Source organism: Rhinolophus ferrumequinum, chromosome 16 (genome assembly GCF_004115265.2).
Source record: "Rhinolophus ferrumequinum isolate MPI-CBG mRhiFer1 chromosome 16, mRhiFer1_v1.p, whole genome shotgun sequence".
Lineage (NCBI taxonomy): Eukaryota > Metazoa > Chordata > Mammalia > Chiroptera > Rhinolophidae > Rhinolophus > Rhinolophus ferrumequinum.
The window spans coordinates 15,339,038-15,362,940 of record NC_046299.1 but is presented as its reverse complement, the minus strand read 5'-3'; the positions used below and the strand labels follow the sequence as shown (position 1 = coordinate 15,362,940).

The window sequence follows — 23,903 nt, the reverse complement described above, 5'->3', positions numbered from 1 at the left end:
TGAGGTTAGCCATCAAGGCTCTTGTCACACGCTTCTGTAAACTCTTCTAGGTCTGTCTCTCCCCTATGACTATGCGTCCTGAGGTCAGACATGAGCTATCTCCCTTTTTCTTGCCTCTGGCACAGGGCCTGATGTTTTCTAGGCTCTTAATTCATGTTTTTTGAATAAACACACGAGTGTTGGAAGGTCAGGCCACCCTTGTACTGCTATGGCCAGGCCATGGTATCGCACCTTTTCGGGCAAGCTCTATGAGAGTTATGAGGTTGTGAGGGGCTTGTAAGAGGCCGCGGGGGTGGGGGTGGGCGGTAGGGGAAGATGGCTAGGTCAAAGTTCAGAAGTGTACCATGCCCTCTCCGAGTAGACATCCTCTGTTTAACTAGATCTGAGGCGTTATTAAGACCTTTGCTTGTAAGTTGAAGGGAAGGTGTAGTATGAAGACCGTGATCATGTCTTCTCATTTGGGACATCTCAAAATAGAACATCTGATATTGACAAAGAGATAGAAACTGAGGTAAGTGGAAGAGGGGAAAAGGAGCTAGTCTTCTGAGGACTTCTCACATACCCAACAGTGCACCAGATGGTCTACCCACGGTATGCCTTCTAAGTAGGAATTGTCTCCTGCCTCTTCTTATGTGCAGTTGAGGGAAACTGAGGCTCAGTGACATTAAGTAACTGTTCCCAAGGCCACACATCTAGTAAGTTGTAGAGCTGTTGCTCTGGTACCTGGAAAAGCAATATAAATCTAGTGATCCCTGATCATTGGCTGAAGCAGGTAGCGTGAGTGCTGATTCTGCAGAGAGCCCAGACAGGAATGCTTCTTTCCCAACCTCTTGCATCACCCTGTCTTTATCCTGGCATGGGTGACAGAGACCCAGCACTTTGTCCAGCCTATCTTTTTTACAGGCTCTTTTATCAAATGCAGTGGACTTCTGATACTGGTTCTCCTGACCTCAGTCCTCTCATAATTCACTTGGTCAGCAATAGATTTGAGAAGCCTTTGGGAGTACAAGGTTTTCCTCAAGGTTGAGCTGCTGGCCTGTGATTTGTTGGAAGCATAGTGGCAGATCAAGGTTGACTATGTCAATCTGTGCTCCAGTCGGATTTGTCACTGCCTATCACCAGTCTATCTATGAATGGCTCAACAACAATCCAATGCTATCTTTATGGACGGTGTTATTTGACCTAATGTGGGCTTTCTTGTTAAATACGTCAGCTCAACTGGCCAAGGCCTGGCTCCCCAAGGCTCTCTGGTGTAGTGTCTACACCAGCCCCAGACTCTGTCTCCTTCAGCCTTCTTGGAGGCTTTTTCTTTGTTTCCGTTTCAACTAAAGATGGATCCTCTACCTCTATCAGAAATACCTCTTCACCATTTCCCTTCCCCAAATGTCCCACTTGTCCTGCTTTTGTGCTTTTAGCCATACTACCTCTTACCCCACATCTGTGTATCCCCTTCCTCCCTTCCACTGAGATTCACCCAACCTAATGTGGTGACTCTCCATGGAAAAAGTGGATGGAGATACACAGACAACAGTTGATGGTTGGTGACAGTGACCCTGGCTGAAATCATAGTGGGGGTGTCTTACTAGCCATTGGTGTCATTGGTGGGTCATCGTCCTTGATTGTCCCTGGAAATGAGACTACTGGCAATAAAGCCAGGGGATCAAGGACCACACATGCTTGAGTGTCTAGAGCTTTATACTGCTGTCTTCACCTATTTCATTCTACACTAGCCTTTCCCTTCTTCAAATCCATTAGCTTGGTTCCCACACACTGACTCCTTCTCTAAGTGTTTTTAGTGTTCAGTAGACCCTTAAGTCCCCAGAGGGCAGAAGCTATATCTTCTAAGTATTTGTTTCTTTTCACATGGCACTGTGCTGGGCACACAGTGGGTCCAAGATCTTTGTTTGCCTTATTATAAGTAAATTTTAAGTGCAGAGAGTAAACTTAATCTCTTACCACATGCATGCTTTCTCCAGCCCACTGGATGTTCCCAAAGCTTGGCTACCTCCCATAGAACAATTGTTTATTGCCTGGGGAACTAGCTTCATCCCCTACTATGAACTCTACGTGTGCTTTCCCCATGCTGAACACACTGCCTAGCATACAAGAAGTGCTCGGATATTCAAATACCTGAAGAAGGAGTGCACCTTGGCCTTGTTGGAATCAGGCTGCTTAGCACTGCCCTCGCGCTGGCATGAAACCCCTGGCTGTAGCATTTTGGAGGAGGGCTCAGACAACTTTGTCCCCCTCTGTGTATAGGCACACTTCGTGTCATTACGAGATTGAATTTTGCAACCTGTTTTCTTGAACATATTCCCCTCCCTAGAAGCCTTTCTCTGAACTTGTACCAATGATAAGCAGAAGGGAAAGGTAACTCGCGGGCACTTGATGATTTCCCACTGTATCTCAGGCACCGTATTGGGCACAGTAGAATCTGAAAGCTATGGAAGTGCTCGTGGCCCAAATTGTTCCCTGAGTCAAGGAAGCCTCTCTGAGATGTGAACTCAAGAAAAGAGCTGATCCTACTTCATTTCTCACAACGCTCCTGAGCTTTGGCTCATATAGCTTTTTCCATCTGATTCAGCAGCAAGGGTATCCCCAATGGATATGCATTGAAACCCTAACCATTTATTTATGGTGTGCTTGCTGGTGGGCCAGGGAATCTGTCCCAAGCCTAGCCCTTTCTCTCTGCCAACTGCCTGACACATTGGAACTGTTAGATGCGGAATTGAGCTAGGAAGAGCGAGATGTGGGAGCTTCATATCGTTTTCCTGTTTTAATGCTTTAAACTTTCCCTAGTGTGGAAAGGACTATTCATTCACCTACCCTCTGGGGTTTGATAGGGGTCTCCTTTGGTAAGGCTGTCTTATTCTGCCCTGCATGCCCCTTGGAGATAAGAAGGATGCCCTTTGTCCTCTGCCTAGGGACAACCCCTGGTGTGTGTGCTTCAGAGCACACTAGGTGCCAGGCTCCCAGATGTGGAGAGCAACCTGAACCTGGTGACATGGCCATGCTTGGTAGAAAGCTAATGTAAGGTGGTCTGAGCACCAGGGCGCTGGTGAGTGGCTGTGAAGTTATCTACAGGCTCATAGGTCAGAAGCTTATGCCTGCCTCTCTCCTCAGCAACTTGTAAATGTTGAAAGATGCACTTTCAGGGCCCCTTTGACCCTGTGCTTGAAACTTGACCTTTGTTCCGGTTTCTTATCTGCTAAAGAAATGAATGAAAAATGTTTCCACCCCCAGAGCTGCTGTCCAGACTGACTTACTCAGCAGCTGAGTAGCATTATACGAGGCTGAAGTGCTGGGAAAAGACAACGTGTAGAGTTGGCTTTGGTGGGTGGGAGAGCTGCGCTTTTAGAAACAAAGCTAAGGCGGAAGTCTCAGGTGTATTCACATGAAATGCCGACAGCCAAGGTGTGAAACTTTCTAAGTCAGCTGCCTGAGTCAGAGATGGGATAATTTGGAGTTGTTCGTTTTAGGGTTTGTTTAAAAAAAAAAAAAAGGCATGCATATTTCAGATTGATACATAGTGTCAAGTGTTATGTTCCCAATGAGATCTACTCTAACCTCCGGGATTAAAACTCACCCTCAACTCTATCCTCACTCCTCCTCCTCTTCTCTACTTTTTTATTCCATGGTACCATATAATCTAGTTATCATTCAAACATGTTGTCAAAATCCCCCAATAAAATAAGCGTTTTCACTGCTATCGCCCCAGCACCTAAAATGATGCTCAATATACATTCACGTCCTTAAATTTCTCTCGCTGAATGATCAAAGACTCGAAACTTTCTGGACAATCCATTCACGATTTCCTCTCTTCCATCTGTCTTTTCCCATGAGGATTATGCCCTCCGAAACACAAAAGCCTGTTTCACAGGCTCTCTTATCAAATGCAGTGGACTTCTGATACTGGTTCTCCTGGCCTCAGTCCTGTCATAATTCACATTGTCCAAGCATTTTTTTTTCTTTCTACTTGGTAATACTCGTATATCATGAGCTTTCCGTATCATACAGATCTGCTTTATTCTTCTTCATACCTGCCAAGAGTTCCACAGTGTGGAAGTACTACAATTTATTTGGTTACTTTCCTATCAAGAAGGGTTACCTGGTCTCGGGCATTATAAACAATCCTATAGATCTAATGATTATGAACAGACTAGCTAATACGTGACCCTAAGTGTCAGGCATTGTTCTAAGCACTTTCCAGATACGTTAATCCCATTTATCATTGTGACAGCCTTCTGAGGCCCATATTATTGCCATCTTCCAGATTAGGAACAACACAGCAGTTATCCACCCCAGGTCACAAAGTAGAAGACCAAGCAGCCTTTGAGCCCAAGTCTGACTCACAGCCCACATCCTTCATCACTACCTGAGCCGTTTGTGATGCACTTGATTGAACTGATGTCTTTCTACGGGACAAATTACTAGTAGAGTTGTTAAGTCAAAGGGCACACATCCTAAACTGTGGTAGAGGGCAATGGGCACATCACTAGACGGGCTGCACCAAATTTGTTTCCGTGATTAACAGAGCATTTTAGTTTCATCATTGCTGGTCAAAGGGTGTGTGTGGGGGGAAGCATTTCATTTAAATGTGCATTTTTTAAAACTGAAAGCAAAGTCGAATGTCTTTCCCTAGTTTTAAGTTACCTGTTTGTTTTGCTGTAAACTCTCTCGTCGTCGTGACCTCTGCCCTTTGTTTTACTGGGTTGTGTTTTTGTTTTCACTGGTTTATAAGCATTACTTCATTGAAGAAATGAGCTCTTTGCCTATCTGGAGTATTTTATACTTCTCCCAGTTTATCTTTGATTTTGTCTTTGGTATCTTTTTGGTAGGGCAAATATATATTTTTTAATTTTATGTAATTAAAACTTGCAACATTTGTGTTTATACGAGGTATGGTAAAAAAAAATATGGTGAATGTTTGAATAAAAAAAATTGTTACAGTAAAAGACACATTGCCATTAATCCCCCTCAAAATACTCCACCTCGCTTCAAACCCTTATCCCATCGTTCTTGCCTCTTTCTGAAGCAGTTCTGGAAGTCCTCCTTTGGGAATGTCTTTAGTTGCGTTGTCGTGACTGCCTTGACGTTCTGAATCATTTTGACTTTGGGGAAGAGCCAGAAGTCGGACAGTGCCAGATCCGGTGAATAAGGTGGATGAGGACACACCGTAATGTTTTTATTTGACAGAAGTTGCTGTATCAGATGCGATGTGTGACCCAGAGTGTTGTCATGATATAGGATGATTTACGGCACACTTTAAAACACACCTTCTCTCAACCGCAGCTCACACCTGACTGACTGCACCGAACAAGTTGAAACTTGTCACACACTGTTACTAAGGTTCGACATGCCACTTCCCTTATGGAAGATCCCTGCTTTCCCATTGGATGGCACTCGGTAGCAGCATTCACCGTATTGTTTAATCACAACAGTAAGGCTCTGTGTCACACATTGCTTCTGGTACATGGCAATTTCTGTCAAGTAAAAACATCACGGATTAGAAAGTACAAATTGGTAGTCACAGTATAGTCATGAGGATATGAAAAACAGTATGGGGAATATAATCAATAATGTAAAAATCATGTAAGTTGTCAGATGGGTACTGAACTTATCAGGGGGATCACTTCATAGACTGTGTAGATGCCTGACCACTGCGCTGTACACCTTGGGCTGAAGTAGAATAATATTGATATCAACTAGACATCAATAATATTGATGTCAAACTAGAATAATATAGAAGATGTCACAGGATGCAAAGTACAGCATAGGGAATATAGTCAATGGTATTGTAACAGCTATATATGCCAGAGGGGTAGTAGATTGGGGAAGGGGTTATAACTTTGTGAGGGTTGTAAATGTGTAATTATTGCTTTGTTTTGTACACCTGAAACTTATTAAAAAAATTTTTAAATAAATTATAAAAAAATTACAGTGTGTCTTCATTTACCCTATTCACTGGATCTGATACCATGTGACTTCTGGCTCTTCCCCAAATTCAAAATGACAGTGAAAGTAAATGTTTTGAATTCATTCAGGACATCGAGGCAGCCATGACAGCACAACTAAAGACACTCATGAAAGAGGACTTCCAGAACTGCTTCAGAAAGTGGCAAGAATGATGGGATAAGTATGTTTGAAGCAAGGGAAGTATTTTGAGGGGGGATTAATGGCAATGTGTCTTTTACTGTGAAAAATTTTTTTTATTTAAACATTCACTGTATTGTTTGATCACACCTCATAGCTTCTAGGTTTTGTGTCAGCCTTGAGTCTTCTTCATGTCAAGATTATAAAAAAAATTCTCTCAGACTTTTTATGCCCAAATACCCTTTTGGTTTTCTTTATTTTATATTAAGTCTTTGATCCATCTCGAACTTATCTTTCTGAGTAAGACAGTAATCACTTTTGTGTGCCCTTTCTGAACAGCTAGTCAGTTGTTTCTAACTATTTATTATAAGTGAAAAAATTGATCTTGATTTGAAATGTAATTTAGTATGTGATAATTTTGTATAGATCCACTGGGAGTGTTTCAGGATTATTTTGTTACATACATTTTTCTATTCATGACCAATAGAACATTTCCAAAGCTCTATAGTAAGCAAATTTGTTATGTTTACTTCTCTGCCATCCCACCCAATTCCTGTTATTTTTTCCAAATTTTTCTGACTCTTTTTGTAAGTTGTATTTTTGGGCCAAACTTTAGAATTAACTTTTTAGTTCCCAAGAAAATCGTATTGCTCTTCATTAGGGTTGCATTAAATTTGTAGGTACATTTAGGGGGGCCCTACCACTACTGACTATTTTAGGTATGTTTTCCCATTTTTCAAGCCCCATTTGTCCCCAGATGTAAACTTTTTAAATAGAGGTTTTAAATATGTATTCTTATATATGCCATTGTGAATGGCATCTTTTCCATTATTTTCAAATTAATTATTGGCATGAAATATAGGAAAGCTATTGACTTTCTGGCTACTGAGTTGGTAACTGGCCACCTTACTGAATTATTTCACGTTTCTAATTGCCACTTATTTCTTTACAGAGTTTTTAAGCTTCCCCTAGAAACTGTTTTTGTATTTAATTGGGAAATATGACAACAAATTTTTATCTCGGATACAACTGAACGTAGGCCTTTCTGATCTTTGAATCATTTGAAATAGCATGAATAGCTGAGATTTTACTCTCCTTAGCAACCAATGCTTTTCCATATCAGGCTATTCTCTGACTAAGCTTTTCTGAAACAGGATCACTGTCTCAAATCACGTTATCTTTTATTTCTTAATAGATGAAAATTACATTTGATGCAGAACAATAAACTCGTGTAAGGAAAGGTGGAAAGCCCTTACCTCCAAGCCTCTGAGGAAATTGGGTGAAGGATCTTGCAATTCAGTGTGAATCTGGTTCAGACTCATTGCATAGTAAGGAAAGGCTATCAGATCTGTCCAAGTATGCTCACAAAGCTATTGGTTTATAATGTCCTATTCGCCTTTTGCGATTACCTTGGAATTTGTCTAAAAATATTGACTATGTGGTTAAAGACGGAGATGATGGTGTCCTAAATTGACAGTGGCAGGAATTTAAGGATAATAACAATGGAGGCTGAGTTAGCAACTTAAAGCCTAATCAAGAAAGCAAAACTTCCATATAGGCGTACAACCTCCCAAATAACACGCAGGCCCCTTTGGAGTCATTATGAGTTGTGAAAACTTGTGACATCGTCTCTAGGAGAGAGTAATTCATTCAGAAGGGAGAATGTGTTAACTAATTGGGTGTAAGAACTTGAGGACTCTGGCCTCTCTTTTAATGACCTTTTTATCACCACAGAATAAGCCCATACATGCAAGAGAAGAGAGAAACCAATCAAATTCATATGAGTGTGTCCCTTTCTAGGAGGCAGATTTAAAAAATTGTTTTTGAAAAGCTTATAATTACAATTTATATGTCATTATGGCACAGAAAATAATTAGTTCTTCAGGTTTAAAAGAAAATTTATCTATTGTCCTTTGAATTCCAGAAACCCAGGATAACAGAATTATTTTCAAGTATTTCTAAGCTGGACCTTGTGCCTACTTACCCCTATAGATTATTTAATTTGATAAGATTTAACTTATAAATTCTTCCAAGGCTAGAGGAGTTGACTGATCCTGAGAGGTCCTCGATGTGTGTTAGAAACACATCCTTTTCACCACCCACCATCCCTAACCCAATACTTGGACAAAAATTTGATTTGGGCGTCCCTATCTCAAGATGGGCCAGAATGATTGTTGATGATCTAAGTTTTGGGTAGTTTGGGGGTGGGAGAGTTTCACTAGGGGGAAAATGGGTTACCTAAGAATGTTTAGAACAGACTATTCTGAACCAGGAAACTGGTCATTTATTCAACAACCACTCACTGAAAGTTTCCTTTGTGCCAGGCCCAGGACAGGCATGGGAGGCCCAGGAGTGAACAAAACAAAAATCCCTGTTCAAGTTAGATCATCATTTCGGTAGGAGCAATGGACGGTAAGGGACCAGGACTATTTAAGATAGTGAGCAGATGTGGAGAAGAGGATGCAAGGTCCATGGTAGTGACTAGGCTGAAAGGGCAACATTTAATAGGGTGAGCAGAGTGAGCCTGTGAGGAAGTGACATTTTAGTTAAGACCCGACCTATAAGCAATACACAACCATTGCAGATCTGGGCAACAGTGTTCCAGGGAGAGGGAAGAGCAAACACTGAGGCTCTAAGGTGGAAACAGACTTATGGTTGACAAAAATGTGTATGTTAGGGCAAATGGGGCCATTTAGGGACTTGATCTAAAGAAAATTAGACTTAATGAAGAAATGCTGTTCCACATCCACAAAGAAGCAAAACCCAAAGCTGAACATGGCGTGGTTATAACCTAGACACCAGGGCTGGTCCTGGGAGCTTGCAAGCCGGTGTGAAGGCAGAAGGTGTCTTTCAGCTAGCTTGGGAATTAAACATGTTAGGAACCAGAAGATGAGTGACTTTGGCCATCCATACTACAGAGGAAGGGAGGGTCCTTGATTGAATCAAGGGGAAGTGCTGAGGACAAGTGGGCATCCTTGGGGTGTGGGGCAGAGGCATGTCACTATGATCACATCAGAAAGCGGAAGCAGGCTCCACTTGGGGCCATCCTAACATGTATTGTGGCTTGCTCCGCCATCTATATATGACCTGTGATAGGAACTCACAGATACAGCATAGCATAACTCTTTCCTCTTTTCTTTACTACTATTGCACTTCTCCCTACCTACCCCATAATTTCCCAACTAAAAGTGATGTAAAGGGAAGAGGAGATGCCATCACACCAACTGTTTGCAGGGGGGTGAGGGGTGGGGAGGGTGCGTACGAAGTGGCCAAAAGAGAATTGTAATTTGAATGACACAGGAAACATGACAGGAGGAATAGTGGCTTTTCCCCTCATTTATTTGAGCACATATGTAAGTGGTAATAGATTCTAAAGGTTAGAACCAAATTTTCCCAGTCTAGTAGTGGTGTAACCCAACCTGAAAGTCTCACCTTTTCTCAGGCCCTCAGTTTGTCCCATTTAAATAATGAGAGAGTTACATGATATCAGTACAAATCCTCTCTAATGGTAGCATTATAAGGTTAAAAATGTGTGTGTGTTCAGCATTAAAAACAAAACAAAAAGACTATCAAGATAGTGAAAAGAGAACAGATGGGAGAAAATATTTGCAAATCATATATCTGATAAGGGTCTAGTATCCGGAATATATAAAGAACACTTGCAACTCAACAACACAAAGACAAACAACCCAATTTAAAAATGGTCAAAGGACTGGCATAGACATTTCTTTTCCGGAAGAAATGCAAATAGCCAACAAGCAGGTGAAAAGACGCTCGATCAATTATTCGTTAAGAAAATGAAAATCAAAACCACCAGATGCCTCGGGGGTAAAATGTCTAACTATTACATTGTTTTGTACACCTGAAACTAATAATTTTAAAAAAAGACTAGACAGTTCAGTAACGGGTGGCTGGAACATCTATTTTTCTACAAAACTGGAAAAATGAACCTGGTTTCTAGAAGACTGTATAACAAAATAAAACATGTGAAGCAGTGTTGATTCTTAAAAAAACAAAAAACAAAAAACCACCAGATGCCATTTCATACCTATTAGGCTGGCTATTATCAAAAAACAGAAAAATAGTAAGTGTTAGTGAGGATGTAAAGAAATTGGAACCCTCTACATTGCTGGTTAGGATGTAAAATGGTGCAGCCACTGTGGAAAACAGTTTGAGGTCTCCAAAGTTAAATGTAAAATTACCATGTGACGTAGCAATTCCACTACTAGGTATTTACCCTAAAGAATTAAAACAAGTCTTCAAACAAAACAGTACACAAAGTTCACAGCGCTATTCACCATAGACGAAGGGTGGAAAGAACCCAAATATCTACAAAATATAGTCTATCCTACAATGATATATTATTCAGACATAAGAAGGAATGAAGAATTGATACATGCTATAGCATGGATAAACCTTGAAAATATTATTCTGAGTGAAAGAAGTCAGACACAAAAAGTCACATATTTTATGATTCCATTTTTATGAAATATTCAGAATTACTAAATCAACAGAAATAGAAAGTAAATTTGAGATTGCCAGGAATTGGGGGAAGGGAGAATGGGGAGTGACTTCTTAATGGGTACAGAGTTTCCTTTTGGGGATGATGAAATGTTTTGGAACGAACTAGAGGTAATGGTTGCACAACACTGTGAATGTACTAAATGCTGCTAAAGTGTACATTTAAAATGGTTAATTCTAAAATAGTTATGTGAATTTCATCTCAGTCAAAAACAATGCGGGGCAGCAGGTTGGAACTGTCTGAAATTCTGTGCATATCCTATTTAAATTGAATATCTGGTCAGTAATAGCAAAGTGAGTGAACTATTTCGGGTGACAAATAAATACAGCCTTCAGTGTCCTCTGCAACCCAGTGCAGGCGAGGTATTTTCATTCCCAGGAAACTGTGGTCTTGGCATTCGTAGGGACCTCCCGTGTTTGTAATGAAGTGGTCAGTCTCATCCCATTTGTAGACAATATGACTGGAATCTATCTAAAGGCGTGCTCAATAATTGACAGACCATGGTCCTGATTAAACCAGATGTGTTTTTTGTTAATCCCAAACCAGACACTTACTATTTGAACCAATAGTTAAAATTGAGGTTTCATGAAAATCCAGCGTTCCAGGTTTTCTAGGAAGAAAAAAAACCTGACCATCTGGTGACTCTGAATACTACATTGTGACAATCAGTCGAGGTTGAACAGTTGCCGCCTCTCTTCCTCTCTCTTACACACCCCTTTGTGTTATCTGCCAGGCTATTCGCCCTCCCTCCTTCCCCCCTCCCATTCTGCCACATGTGAACATAAATTTCACCTTTAGACCCTCTTTTAAAGACATTATTTGCAGTCTCCCATTAAAATGTACATCTGCCATCTGAAAGAGGACAAAGTCCTCAGTGCAACAATTTGTTCCCATAGCTAAGAAGGAGGGTGCGGGTAAGACTCTTAATTTGGCAGTGGCATTGGGGCACAGAGAGGAATCCTAGAGCCTGAGGTACTCCCAGACTGGTAGCAGCGTCCCTGGCTGAGGGCGGGGCTTGATGGTGGGCAGGCTGGGCGAGCACAAAGCAGGCTTCTGCTCCCTTTGGCACTCCGCCACTTGGGGTGGCTGGCCTTAGAACCATGTCCTGCATAGCTGGCTCTTGAACAAGGTCTGCCCCCTAGAGTGCCACTTCACCAAACAAGTCCAGGTGAGGCTGGATTCCACAAATCCCAGCTCTCAGAATCCTGGCAGATCAGCACGGTAACGCCTATTGTCACGTAACCTAACACCTGTGGGGCCTTGCTTTTGTTTTTGCTTTGTCTTCTTTTTCTTCCCCTAAACACAACGTGGAAGAAACCAAGGAGTTGGGGACAGTCATCCCAGTCTCTGGAAGTTTAATTTTCCTCTATAAAATGGAGAGGGACTATTCCAAATTCAGGTAATAACCAATCGGGGGACAGAAAAGTGATAACAGTGACTCAGGGTTACTTGCGACTGTCCTTGCGACTTGTCCCACACAAAATTCCTAAGTTTTATAGCCTTGCTTAGAAGAGAGTGAAGTGTGTTCCTTGATGAGAAAGTTCCAGATGCCAGCTACAGCGGCTGCCCCAGAGTTCTAAGGGTGACTATGGTCTTGATCTGATAAAACTTTTTATTAGGCTTGCTTTGCTCTCTTGATTTTGAGTGAAAAAGTTTAGCCTCATAGCCAAGCTGTTGTTCCGCACAGGCATTGCAGTTCACTTTGAAGAATGCAACTTCTGAACTTCCTTTGCTGTTACCTGTGAGGTACCAGACACATTGAGTCTCCTTGAACCCTGCAGCTAGGCTCTATAAGGAAAAAATGAGTTGTGGTTTTGTTGTAGATTTGAGTTGTAGATTTTAACGGGGAAGCAGCAATGGAAATGGTGAGTGAATTTGGACAAGTCACTTTGGCCCTGGAACTTCTGTATTCTTGTCTGTAAAATGCTGCTTCATGACCTCGGTTGGATTAAATTAGATGATCCATGCAAACAACCTAGCCCAGTGCCTGGCATACAGTCAGTGCTTGTGTTTGCTGCTTTTGTTCTCCTAATCAGGTCTGAAAGCTGTGAGGCAAGAGTTAGTTCCTCCTATTAGAGCAGTTTAAACTGAACTTGGCTGAGAACTACAAGAAAAGTTGGGTTGGAAAAAGCCTTTGTTATTTTTGGTTCCTTGAGATCTCTTCCTGACCTAAATCTTCAATGCTCACCTGCTACCAGGTGGTGTCAGCCCCATTTTCCAGCACCCTTTCTGCATATCTGATTAACATTGCCTCCAATAAAAATGGTGCCTCCAGACTCCCTGGAGGAGGGGACATTGGACATAGCAAATTGTCACGCTGTTGAGCTCTGAGCCCCACCTGACACTTTCAAAAAGAAAGCAATGATCAAGGCATATCTGGCCAGCAGGAAATGTCCTTAGCGCAGAACGCTTGATTTCTAAAATCTGTGTTGTCGCCTCTACAGAGTTGCCCTCTTCTGTTTGGTTTCTACTAGGGAAATCCAGCCGGAAGGGTCCTTCCTGACCCTCGTTCTGCTTGGGCAGGGGAAGACCTCCTCTAACTACCCACTTAATGTTGGGTCTAGAAGGCCTTCTTCTAGGCTTTGTGGGCCAGAAATAAAAGGGCAGTCATTTCTCAAAATTGTCTGGGCAATGATTAACTTGATTCCTTTGATCCTTTCCACCTTGTGGGAGGACGGACAGTCAAGTAGCAGTGGAGAACTCACTCTAATGTAAATAATGGGAGAAATTCTGCTGCTTGAGTGGTCCAGCACCAGCTATTTGGAAGATTAGAAGCCGTGTGTGTGTATGTGTGTGTCCGCTTCTGTAAACATAGAACTATGGAGTAAAAAGATACGGATATTTCCTCTAACCTTTTCTGTACTTTTTTTCTTTTTTTTTTTAAGGCCTGAATTTCCTGCTGCTTTTCACAAAGATGCTTTTTATCTTTAACTTCTTGTTTTCCCCACTTCCAACCCCGGCACTGATCTGCATCCTGACCTTGGGAGCTGCCATCTTCCTGTGGCTGATCAACAAACCTCAGTCCGTCATGCCTATTGTTGATCTGAACAAACAGTCAATTGGAATCGAGGTAATTTACCAGTCACCGTTTTAGTTGGTTAGCACTGATGGAACACAAACTGTAGTTCAAGATCTCAAGATGACTCATGAAGGGGGTTGGGTATAGTGTGGGAAAGTAAGCCTATTAGCTTAGCAATTAACAGAAAATCTACAAATCTAAACTTCTATTAATGGCATATTTTCCTTTATAACATAAATAAAACCGCAGGTAGGTCTTATGATGCCAGTAATCTAGTTTGGGGTTGGCAAACTACAACCCTCAGGAAAAATCCACCTTTTTTTGTGCGACTACCAAGCTAAAAATGGTTTTTACATTTTCAAAGGGATATGTAAAAAAAATAAAATTAAAATCAAAAAAAGGAAGAGATCGTATGTGTCCCTCAAAGCCTCAAGTATTTACTCTCTAGCCCTTTACAGGCAACGTTTGCTGTCCCATGATCTAGATGATGCAGTCATTACTTTGGGGGCAGGGGAACATTTTCATTAAGAAAGTCAATGTCTGAGAATGGTAAAGAAGTTATTGAGGTAAATTCCAGCTCTGAGTTAACATTCATTCTTAAAACTGGAACTTGAACTGGGCTTTTCCTTTCAATTCTCTAACTTTCAGGAAATCACACAGCTTCCTCTATCTCTGAGCAAAGGGAAAACTGAAAGAATGTTCTCTTCATCATTTTTCACCTTCAGCCCTTTTCAGAGAAAAAAAAGCATCCTGTTCCTTTGTAAAGCCAACCCCTTCTGATCCTTTTATGAGCTTCTTTCCTCTGTTCAGGACGCTTGTTCCAAGTTACCTCCATCACCCTCCCCTTTACTCTGGTGTGTTTGCTTCTCCTTCACTGACATTGTCCTCTCCTGCTGATCCTGCTGCTTCGAGTCACCACCTCCTTTCAATCTTTCCTTTTCCCACTAGAGCTTTTTTAAACAGTAGTCTGTTTGTTGATTTCCTCTTCTGAACTACCACCCACTGAGATCAGACCTTTGCCACTACCATTTCTGCAAACTTATCTGGGTCACTCATAATCTAACTTCTAAATTCAATGATTTCCCTGCAGCCTTCCTCTCAATTGACTTGAGACTTCTCCTTTCTTAAAACTTCTCCTCTTGCCTTTTATAATATCCTTCCTTGAGATTTCTTCCTAATTCCAAGACACCCTTTCTTTGTCACTTAGATTCTTTTTCTTTCCTCATCCTAGAGTTTTAGCTTCATCATCTCTTGATTCCTCTAAAGCGAGAGTTAGCAAACATGTTCTGTAAAGGCCAAACAGTTTTTTGCAGGCCATTTGAGCTCTGTCGCAACTCAACTTCTGCTGGTGAAACCACCAGGCAATATGTAAATGAATGAGCTTGACTGTGTGCCAGTAAAACTTTATTTAATAAAAGAAGTTGACAGGCCAGATGTGGTCCCAGATAAAAATCTGCCAATCCCTGCTTTAAATCCTCAGAGCTGAGAAAAAACCCTCCTCTTCTATGACTTGAAAATGTATCTAAAAGGCTACGACACCCAAATCTGACTTTCTAGTTCTGAGCTCTCTCCTTAAGTTCCAGTCCACCTCAGTGACACTCAAATACCTTAAGTTCAATGAGTGTCTTTGTTGCATATCTTCTCCCTACGTGTGTGCACACGTACACTTTACCCTTTCATCTTTCCCCACCTGTTCCATCTCAAATGCATCTCTTCTTATCCAGTTGCTTAAAGTTGAGTCTGAATCATCTTTCATTCTTCCTCAGCCCATCTATGATAACAGACAAGACCCTATCTTCCTTTACCAGACAAGGAACTTATCTTTGACATCTTGACTTAATATGACGTTTCATGGAAATCTTCCCTCATGTCCTAGACAAGTCAGATGTCTTGTTATAGCCTCATGTGTTACCCTATGCTTTTATAGCCCCTTTAGTATGTTTGTTAATTCATGCCTATTTCTGTCTAGACTAATTTTCATGAGGGTTGGACCATGCCTGTAGCTCCTGTTACAACTCCACGATCCATATCAGGGCCTGATCCTGTAATTCCAGCTGACATTTCTAGACACATCCCTCGCTACTTCTTCTTTCTCAAATACCCTGTTCTTTAGCGCCCACAGAATTCTACAATGTGTTTTCTTACCTCTGTGCCTTTATTCAGGCTGTTTCTTCACTCTGAATCATTCTTCTTTCCCTCTCCTCTACCAAACCCTCTCCTCTACCAAAACCACATCTTTTTGGTAAATGCTGACTTATCTTGAAAGTCTCTATTGAAATATCATTTCTTCTCTGCAGCCTTTCTACTTAATACAGAATTGGTTGCCTTATTAGTCTCCCAAAACATATATTTTCATCATAGCATGTATATCATAATATTATATTTGAGTGTTTTTTCCCTTCTTACCCTACCCCCTTTCCAAAAACTCACATTTGAGGTGCTCATGGTCAGCGATTTTGTCTTAACTCACTTTGCATCTACAGTATTTGCAGAGTGCCTGGAACATAGCATGCATTTTATAGAAGTGTAAACTTGATATGCTTTTTGTCAAAGGATATAAAACTATAATATTATATCTCGTGTGTGTGTGTGTGTGTGTGTCTGTGTGTAGTATTCCTAGAAGGATGGGTAGAGATTGCCAAAAACATAACTGTGACAGTCTGAGTTTCAATGATGTAAAGATACTACAATTTTGGAGTTTAAAAATTGACTGAATACAAAAGGGGTAATCCCTATGATCTCAATGGTCAGGACTTATGTTCTCTTTAATTCAACCCACAAGGGCTTAGAAAGGGTAGGGAGAGACTCAGGCTTGGCCTAAACTTGATTTTATGCCTTAGGGAGGCGCACGGAAGAATGCTCGCGAGAAGAGCAATGACCTGCTACGTTACTACTTCTCAGATGCCAAGACGATGTATGAAGCTTTCCAAAGAGGGCTTGCTGTATCTGGTAAGCCTCGTAGTCTCACCTTGCCTGTAAGAAGACCAAAATGGGGTCTTAGTCCACACCTCTGCTTCTCTGTCTCACTTCTAAAACCCCCAGTGGTGGTCTGAATAGAATTCCAACTTACAACATGGAAGGGACATTAGCACAGTGTCAGGATGGTTGCAGGAATCAGAAAAATCACAGTATCAGGAAACAGCATAGGACAGCCTTGGGTTTGAGACCCAGTTCTTCCGTTTCCAGCTGTCTGACCTTGTGCTAACCACTTTGGCTCTCTGAATCTGTTTCTTAGTTACCACAAGATCTCCCCTGCCAAGTTGTTGTTAAAGAGTCAACAATAATATGTAGAAAAGTATTTTGATTAACTCACTAGTACATTAGCACATTATATTTGTTTAGGAACATGTTTTTCATAAATGCAATTCCCCAGATGCAGAATCTGAGCCAAACTAGCATTTAGGTCTCCTGACTTCTTACGTTGTCCTTGACCCCAATACCATATTATGAACCCATGGTGCTACCCTTAGCATCACAGAAGGCAATTATCTTTTGGACTTTCTTAGAAATATCATCACGTGGGCTTTGGTAGATTCACTTGGAACATATCAAGCCTCAGTGTTTATATCTTAAATCATTAAACACAATGCTAGGTATGTTTCCTTTCCAAAACAACTGGCTTACAGCTCTCCCTATATCTTTTTTCTTTGGGGTGACATTCTGTACAGGCATAGGTTTGCCTGTGTGACCTCTTATCACTCCCTTCCCTTCTGCTTTTAACTATGACTGACAATATTTACTACCAACTCCTGCCTAGTGCTAACTATGCAATAGGTACTGCTCATATATTATCTACTTAATTCACCCTAAACCTCAGGGATTACTTACTATCCCTCTGTAATGCAGTGTCTCAGCTCCTGCTCCCCTCACAAGAACGCAGATTATGGTGAGGCCAAAAAGGAACACCAACAGAGCCATGGTTAGAGGGTTCATACCACTATACTCTTGCTGGCAGCTGGGTTGGAGATATAGGTAGCAGGAGCCACACAATCCACAATCCACCGTCCACTTTTCTGCCAACCAACCAACCCCCAGCCTATCCACGGCAGTTATATTAGTGGCTAATGGCTAAACGGTAATAGCTGATGGCCACCCAGCCACAGCGGATGGTCATCTGATTACAGTTGATGGCCATCTAATAACCGAGCCCGCACCTTTCCATGTGAGGCCGAGAGCCTGGAAACTGCTCTCTGGGACTCTTGTCCCCACACTCCACCCCTCCAGGGTCTTGCCTCACAATCTACACGACAAGCGTCTTCCTCAAGGGGTCCTGTGTCAGGAACCCAGCTCACGAGAAAAAGTTTCAGTCCAGTTCAAGTAATGTCCCAGGGGGTGTCCCTTGATGTCCACCTATTTTCTGGGCACAGCCAGGGTTTCTCCAAGTACCGCCAGTCTTTCTGGGCACAGACAAACTTCCTGGGCACAGCCAGGGTTCTCAGGGTACTGTGCTGGAACAATAGTGGCTCCCAGCCAAGGTGCTTACATATTCTCAACGGTGGCCAGTCCACATACAAAAAGCAAACATCCGGGGTGGCCCGGTGGCTCAGGCGGTTGGAGCTCCGCACTCCTAACTCTGAAGGCTGCCAGTTAGATTCCCACATGGGCCAGTGGGCTCTCAACTACAAGGTTGCTGGTTCAATTCCTCCAGTCCCGCAAGGGATGGTGGGTAGCACTCCTGCAACTAAAGATTGAACATGACACCTTGAGCTGAGCTGCCACTGAGATCCCAGATGGCTCAGTTGGTTGGAATGCGTCCTCTCAACCACAAGGTTGCCGGTTGCACTCCCACAAGGGATGGTGGGCTGTGTCCCCTGCAACTAACAATGGCAACTGGACCTGGAGCTGAGCTGCACCCTCCATAACTAAGACTGAAAGGACAACAACTTGAAGTGAATGGCACCCTCCACAACTAAGATTGAAAGGACAACAACTTGACTTGGAAAAAAGTCCAGGAAGTACACACTGTTCCCCAATAAAAGTCCTGTTCCCCTTCCCCCACCCAAAAAAAAAGCAAACATCCGCCAGCACCCCAACGAAGGGTCTTCCTGCACCAGTCTCATTGGCAGCCGGGTGAGACACAGGAAGTCAACATCAACCTGTACCCCAACAAGGGTTCTTCCTGCACCACAGTCTTGCTGGTGGCCAGGCGAGACGGAGGAAGCAAACATCCACCAGTTCCACTACATGGTGGTACGTTCCCAAGCAAACAGTCAACTGGTCCATCAAATCAGGGATGGAAGGCAATTCTCCATAGTCCTCAGTCATTTGCTAGGACTGTGTGTTGGCCCCACAACATGTGCCCTCTCTGCAGGGCGAGGGCTCCAAGTCCTCCCCAACCTGGGGGTGAGGACGACCTTGACCTCACCCACATCCTCCACCGAGGGCTCAGCAAGCGTTTCCTCCTGGGACTACAAGTCCTGCACCTGGGCTGCCTCAGCGAGCACTTTCCAGCCCACATGGCCACTTTCTCCGGCCTATGCTGGTTGGAGAACCATCCATGTCCTCCCACCCCTCCATGGAGGTCCAGCTCAGGAGAACAGTGGCCACCAGGCACCACACACTGTGTGGAGGCCACAGGTCCTCCTGCTCAGAGTCAGACACCATTCCTACCTGGTCGGAACCCTGCCCAGTGCGCCATGTGTCATGCAGGGTCTCAGCTCCTGCTCCCCGCCTAAGAACACAGGACATGGTGAGGACAAAAAGGAACACCAACGGAGCCATGGATAGGGGGACCATACCAGTATACTCTTGCTGGCGGCTGGGTTGGAGACACAGGAAGCAGGAGCCACACAATCCATGATCTTCCGTCTGCTTTTCTGGCAACCAACCAACCCCCTAGCGTAGCCACGGCAGTTATATTAGTGGCTAATGGCTAAAGGGTAACAGCTGATGGCCACCCAGCCATAGCACATGGTCATCTGATTACAGCTGATGGCCATCTAATAACCGAGCCAGCACCTTTCCATGTGAGGCCGAGAGCCTGGAAACTGCTCTCTGGGACTCTGTCCCCACACCCTCCTATTTTTTAAAATGAGGAAATGAAGACTCAGAGGTTCAAGGACATCCTGACGGTGACAGAACTAGAAAATGTTGCATAAGATACTTCTGTAGAATTCTTTTCCCATACTAAATTAAAATGAAACAGAGAAAGTTAAAATGGCCTCTTACATAAGCAGACATGAGAAATCTGGTCTGGCTATTTCCACACAAAAAAATGACACTTCTGGTCCCAACTGGGGCTGAATACATCAAGCCTGACAATGCACTTTTGACCCCTACCCAGTGGATGGTCCATGATGAGAATCACCTGTGGGTAATGATTAAAATATAGATCCTCTGGCTTTACCTTGTTCAACTGAGTCAGAATTCCTGATAGTGAGACCCAAGAATCTGAATTTTTAATAAGACTTTGGAGGAGGGGGTATGCATGCCAGAATTTCAGTTCTGTTTAGCGTAGGGTAACACTTTTGCAGAGTTGTTAATGGGTGGTCTGTTTATACATGACCATACCTTAGAACAGAAACTAGATCTGAGCTGTGTAAGTTAATCGAAGACTAGGCTGTTGCCTGATCAAGACTTTAGCTAATTAGGCTGAAGCTGATTAGGGCACAGAGTTTCATGAGACCTCAGTCGGTGCCCCTTTGGGCCAATTACTTGACTTGTTCCTTGGCCATAGTCTCTACTAGAATTTTCATCAATAGGGACGTGATAAGGAGATGCAGTATGTTTTTTTCCACATTCATCATCTCTGCCACTTACTGAGTTGACTTGAAGAAGCTGTCCCAGTCCTTCCTGACTCTTAGTACCATGGGGATAATGATAGTTGGAAAGACCAAATGAGTGCATGAGCCTAGCATGGAGTTAGCATTCTATAAATGGTAGCTGTCACTAGTGATTAATGTTAGTACAAGCTCATTGGTAGACCATCGGGGGCACACACTCTGGGCTGCAACAGTGGCTGTGAACACCTAAGAGGACAGGACTTGCCTGGCTTTATGGAAATTACATTCTGAGACTGCTTCTCGAGCTTTCACGTATCTATTTCAACAGGAAGAAAAAGGGCTACCATTTCCTATGGACAGTCTCCTCATTCATTTTTCTATATCTCTTTAATCAGAGTAGCTATCTCTTTCCTGCTTCCTTTCCTTTTTCCTCTGTCACTTAGTCTGGGAAGTTCGCATATTTACCTCTGAATTCCTAGTAACCCTCTCTCTGAATGCTTCCTTTTGGCAAGACCTGAATTCCTCTCAGCAATCTGGCTAGAGCCTCTATGTCAGATTCCTTTCCCTTCCGCTTTTTGATTTATAACTTGGTCTCATTTTGGCTTAGATGTGGAAGTCTCTCTGCGGGTTAGGCTTATTTCATAGCCTCATTTCACAACTTCCATGGCTTCTGTGGCTGACATTACTATTTACTCTAGTAAGTGGATGTTCCTTCACTTATTTTCATTTTAACAAGGCTGAGTAGTTTAGATGTTCAGAAGTTTAATTCTTCAACCATCAAACGGAAGACATGATTGTGAAAATATTAAAAGCAAATATACATGGGTGTACACCTGTGTGTGTCCTCATGTGTGTATGCCCTTATAGTTCCAATGAGCCTGGTATCTCAGAAGACACTCTCATATAAACAGGCAATGTACATTAACAGATGATTCGTGAGAGTAAATAAAATTTAACAAACACAGGAAAAGGTCCCACTTTACTAGCTGTTAAAGAAATTTATACTAAAGTAATAAATCTTTAAACTTACTAGCAAACCAGAAGACATGTTTAAAAGATACAATTTAGTGTCTATGACTTGATGTTCCTAGTTGCAGAAAAGCAAAAGTTCACAATGGGTCTATTAAGCAATGTCATGTGAGGTATCAAAAACCTGAGCGATTCTGACCAGCCCCGCCCCTTTCCAACCCGGTTATTTCATTTTAGGGACTCTAGTTTAAGAAAATGTTGTAAGACGGAAATGATTAATTTGAAAATATTTATCATAGCATTATTTAAGGTATCAAACTTGGAAACAATCTAAATATCCACAATGAGAGGAAAGTCACTACAGTAGAACCAACCCTTCATCGGTTGGCCATAGTAAGGCCACTGAAATCTCTAGAGAATAAATAATAACATGGGAATGTTTATATCAAACAGAGAATGGAAGCAGTACAAATATATACATCAAATGAACATAACCATGTTCAACTACGCAAAGGAACTGTGAAAAGAAAATCAGTGTTGATAATGGTGTTTATTTGATGCAATTATTGACTCATATTTTGATATTTTTCTAGATTTTTATGAGCATACATCTTTTTTTTTTTTTTTAATTTTAAGGAAGCTCAATTCAATATTATCCAGTACAGGCTGTTTGTGTTTACTTGTGGGCTTTTACTGGTTCACGTTATGTGTGCTCGTCCATATTCATGGCTTTCTCTGAATGCCTGTTACCAGGAGGTCACATATGCCAACGCTGAGCCACCCCTGCTTTGCAGAATTTCCTAAATGTTTCACGAGTAGTTTGTAAGACTCTCTTTGCCTTTGAGAACTGAGTACTTTCTGCCGTTGAATTTCCTTGGCATATAAGAGAAGCTCAAATTCTTCCAAGATTTATCCTTTGTGCCTTGTCTCCTCCTAACCCCCTTTGCCTTCTCTGATCCAAAGCATTTGCAACTGGAGCTGATTTTCTTTTCACGTTATGTTTTCAGACAATGGGCCTTGCTTGGGATATAGAAGACCAAAGCAGCCCTACCGATGGCTGTCCTACAAACAGGTAAGTCAGGCCCATGGTTAGGGGGAGATTCCTTTGCTAATGTGATATCCTGAGTTAAACTTGGTCTCTTTGGGGTCTTGACTGCTGTTTTTTTTCTCTCTCTCTCTCTTGTAGGTGTCTGATCGAGCAGAGTACCTGGGCTCCTGTCTGTTGCATAAAGGATATAAGCCATCACCAGACCAATTTGTTGGCATCTTTGCTCAAAACAGGCCAGAGGTAACCACGGTGCAGTTAACTCAAGGAAATGAGTCAGAACTAAATCTAAAGACTTGAAACCCCACCTCTAATCCTGGACTCTGATACTTGCTGATGACTTACCAAAGCTATTTAAAGATCTTACATTCTTACACAGTCTTCCCCTGGAAAGAGTTACAGCCCAGGGCCTCCTGAATCCCCGGTTGCCTATGTAGTGCTCTGAAGTAGGTGACTGGACTTTATTTTCCAGCCCATTAAGAGTCACTTTAAGTCAGTCTGTTTGTGGCCTGAGGACAATAAGGAAGCTGTAAGGAACATGAGGATGTTTGGAAAGGGATGTATTCAAATTAGAATTGGAACTTGCACGTTGTTCCTGAACTCGTAAACCACAGCCGCCATTGCTACTGAAATAGCCATTGAAAACAGATTTTAGACATTAAGATGATTGGAAGTAAACTTATCCCCAAGTTCAAGTTAAGTCATTAGACCCAATACTCTCAGAGAAAGTCTTTGTAGGCTTCAGAATAGTTGGATGACATATGTGCACGAGAGCCAGCTCCTTAACCAAAAATCTGAGAGGGCGCTGGCTGCACTTTTTAGTGAATCTATATACTCTATCTTTGTAACACCAGCTCTCAATAAGAAGAGATATCCTTGGCTCTAGTTTAGGAACTCCACACCAAATCTGGTGTTTTGGTCTGCTAGGGCCGGCATAACAAAATACCACAAAGTGGGTGGCTTACGCAACAGAAATATATTTCCTCACAGTTCTGGAGGCTGGAAGTCCAAGATCAAGGTGTCAGCCAGTTTGGTTTCTCCTGAGCCCTCTCTTTTTCGCTTGCGAATGGCTGCCTCCTCACTGTGTCCACACATGGCGTTTGCTCTGTCATCCCTGGTGTCTCTTTGTCTTATTAATGTGACACTATGTCACAAATGTGGCCGATATGACACTAGTCATATTGGATTAGGGTCCACCCTATGACCTCACTTAACCTTAATTACCTTGTTAAAGACCCTCTCGCCAAAATCAGTGGCATTGGAGGTTAGGGCTTCAATTCAGCCTGTAACACCTAGACTGACATTTCAGGATTCCCATTAGCAGGTTCTGATCCACCTTCCCAACTCATTTCCTGTCACTCTTCATGCTTCCTGATGTATGTACAGAGATGTCTTGTTATCCTGTCTTTCTTTCTTCATTCCCTAAATGCCTTCTCTGCCTCTACCTCCATAACCAAATCTTACCAGTCCTTCAAAGCCCTGCTCAATTTTCATCACTTTCCCCAAAGTAATCCCAGGTAGTCTTAACCCCAC

At 42.4% G+C, this 23,903-nt stretch overlaps 1 protein-coding gene across 2 annotated transcripts in view; it reads left to right on the top strand.

Moving 5' to 3' along the window:
- Positions 1–23,903, top strand: part of ACSL5 (acyl-CoA synthetase long chain family member 5) — a 46,174-nt gene that overhangs the window by 5,270 nt on the left and 17,001 nt on the right. For both annotated transcript variants that reach the window (XM_033130428.1, XM_033130426.1), the window contains exons 2-5: positions 13,501–13,685; positions 16,475–16,583; positions 22,333–22,397; positions 22,512–22,613. In XM_033130428.1, coding sequence (XP_032986319.1) covers positions 13,530–13,685; positions 16,475–16,583; positions 22,333–22,397; positions 22,512–22,613 — 432 coding nt within the window. In that variant the 5' untranslated portion in view covers positions 13,501–13,529. The remainder of the gene's footprint in view (positions 1–13,500; positions 13,686–16,474; positions 16,584–22,332; positions 22,398–22,511; positions 22,614–23,903) is intronic.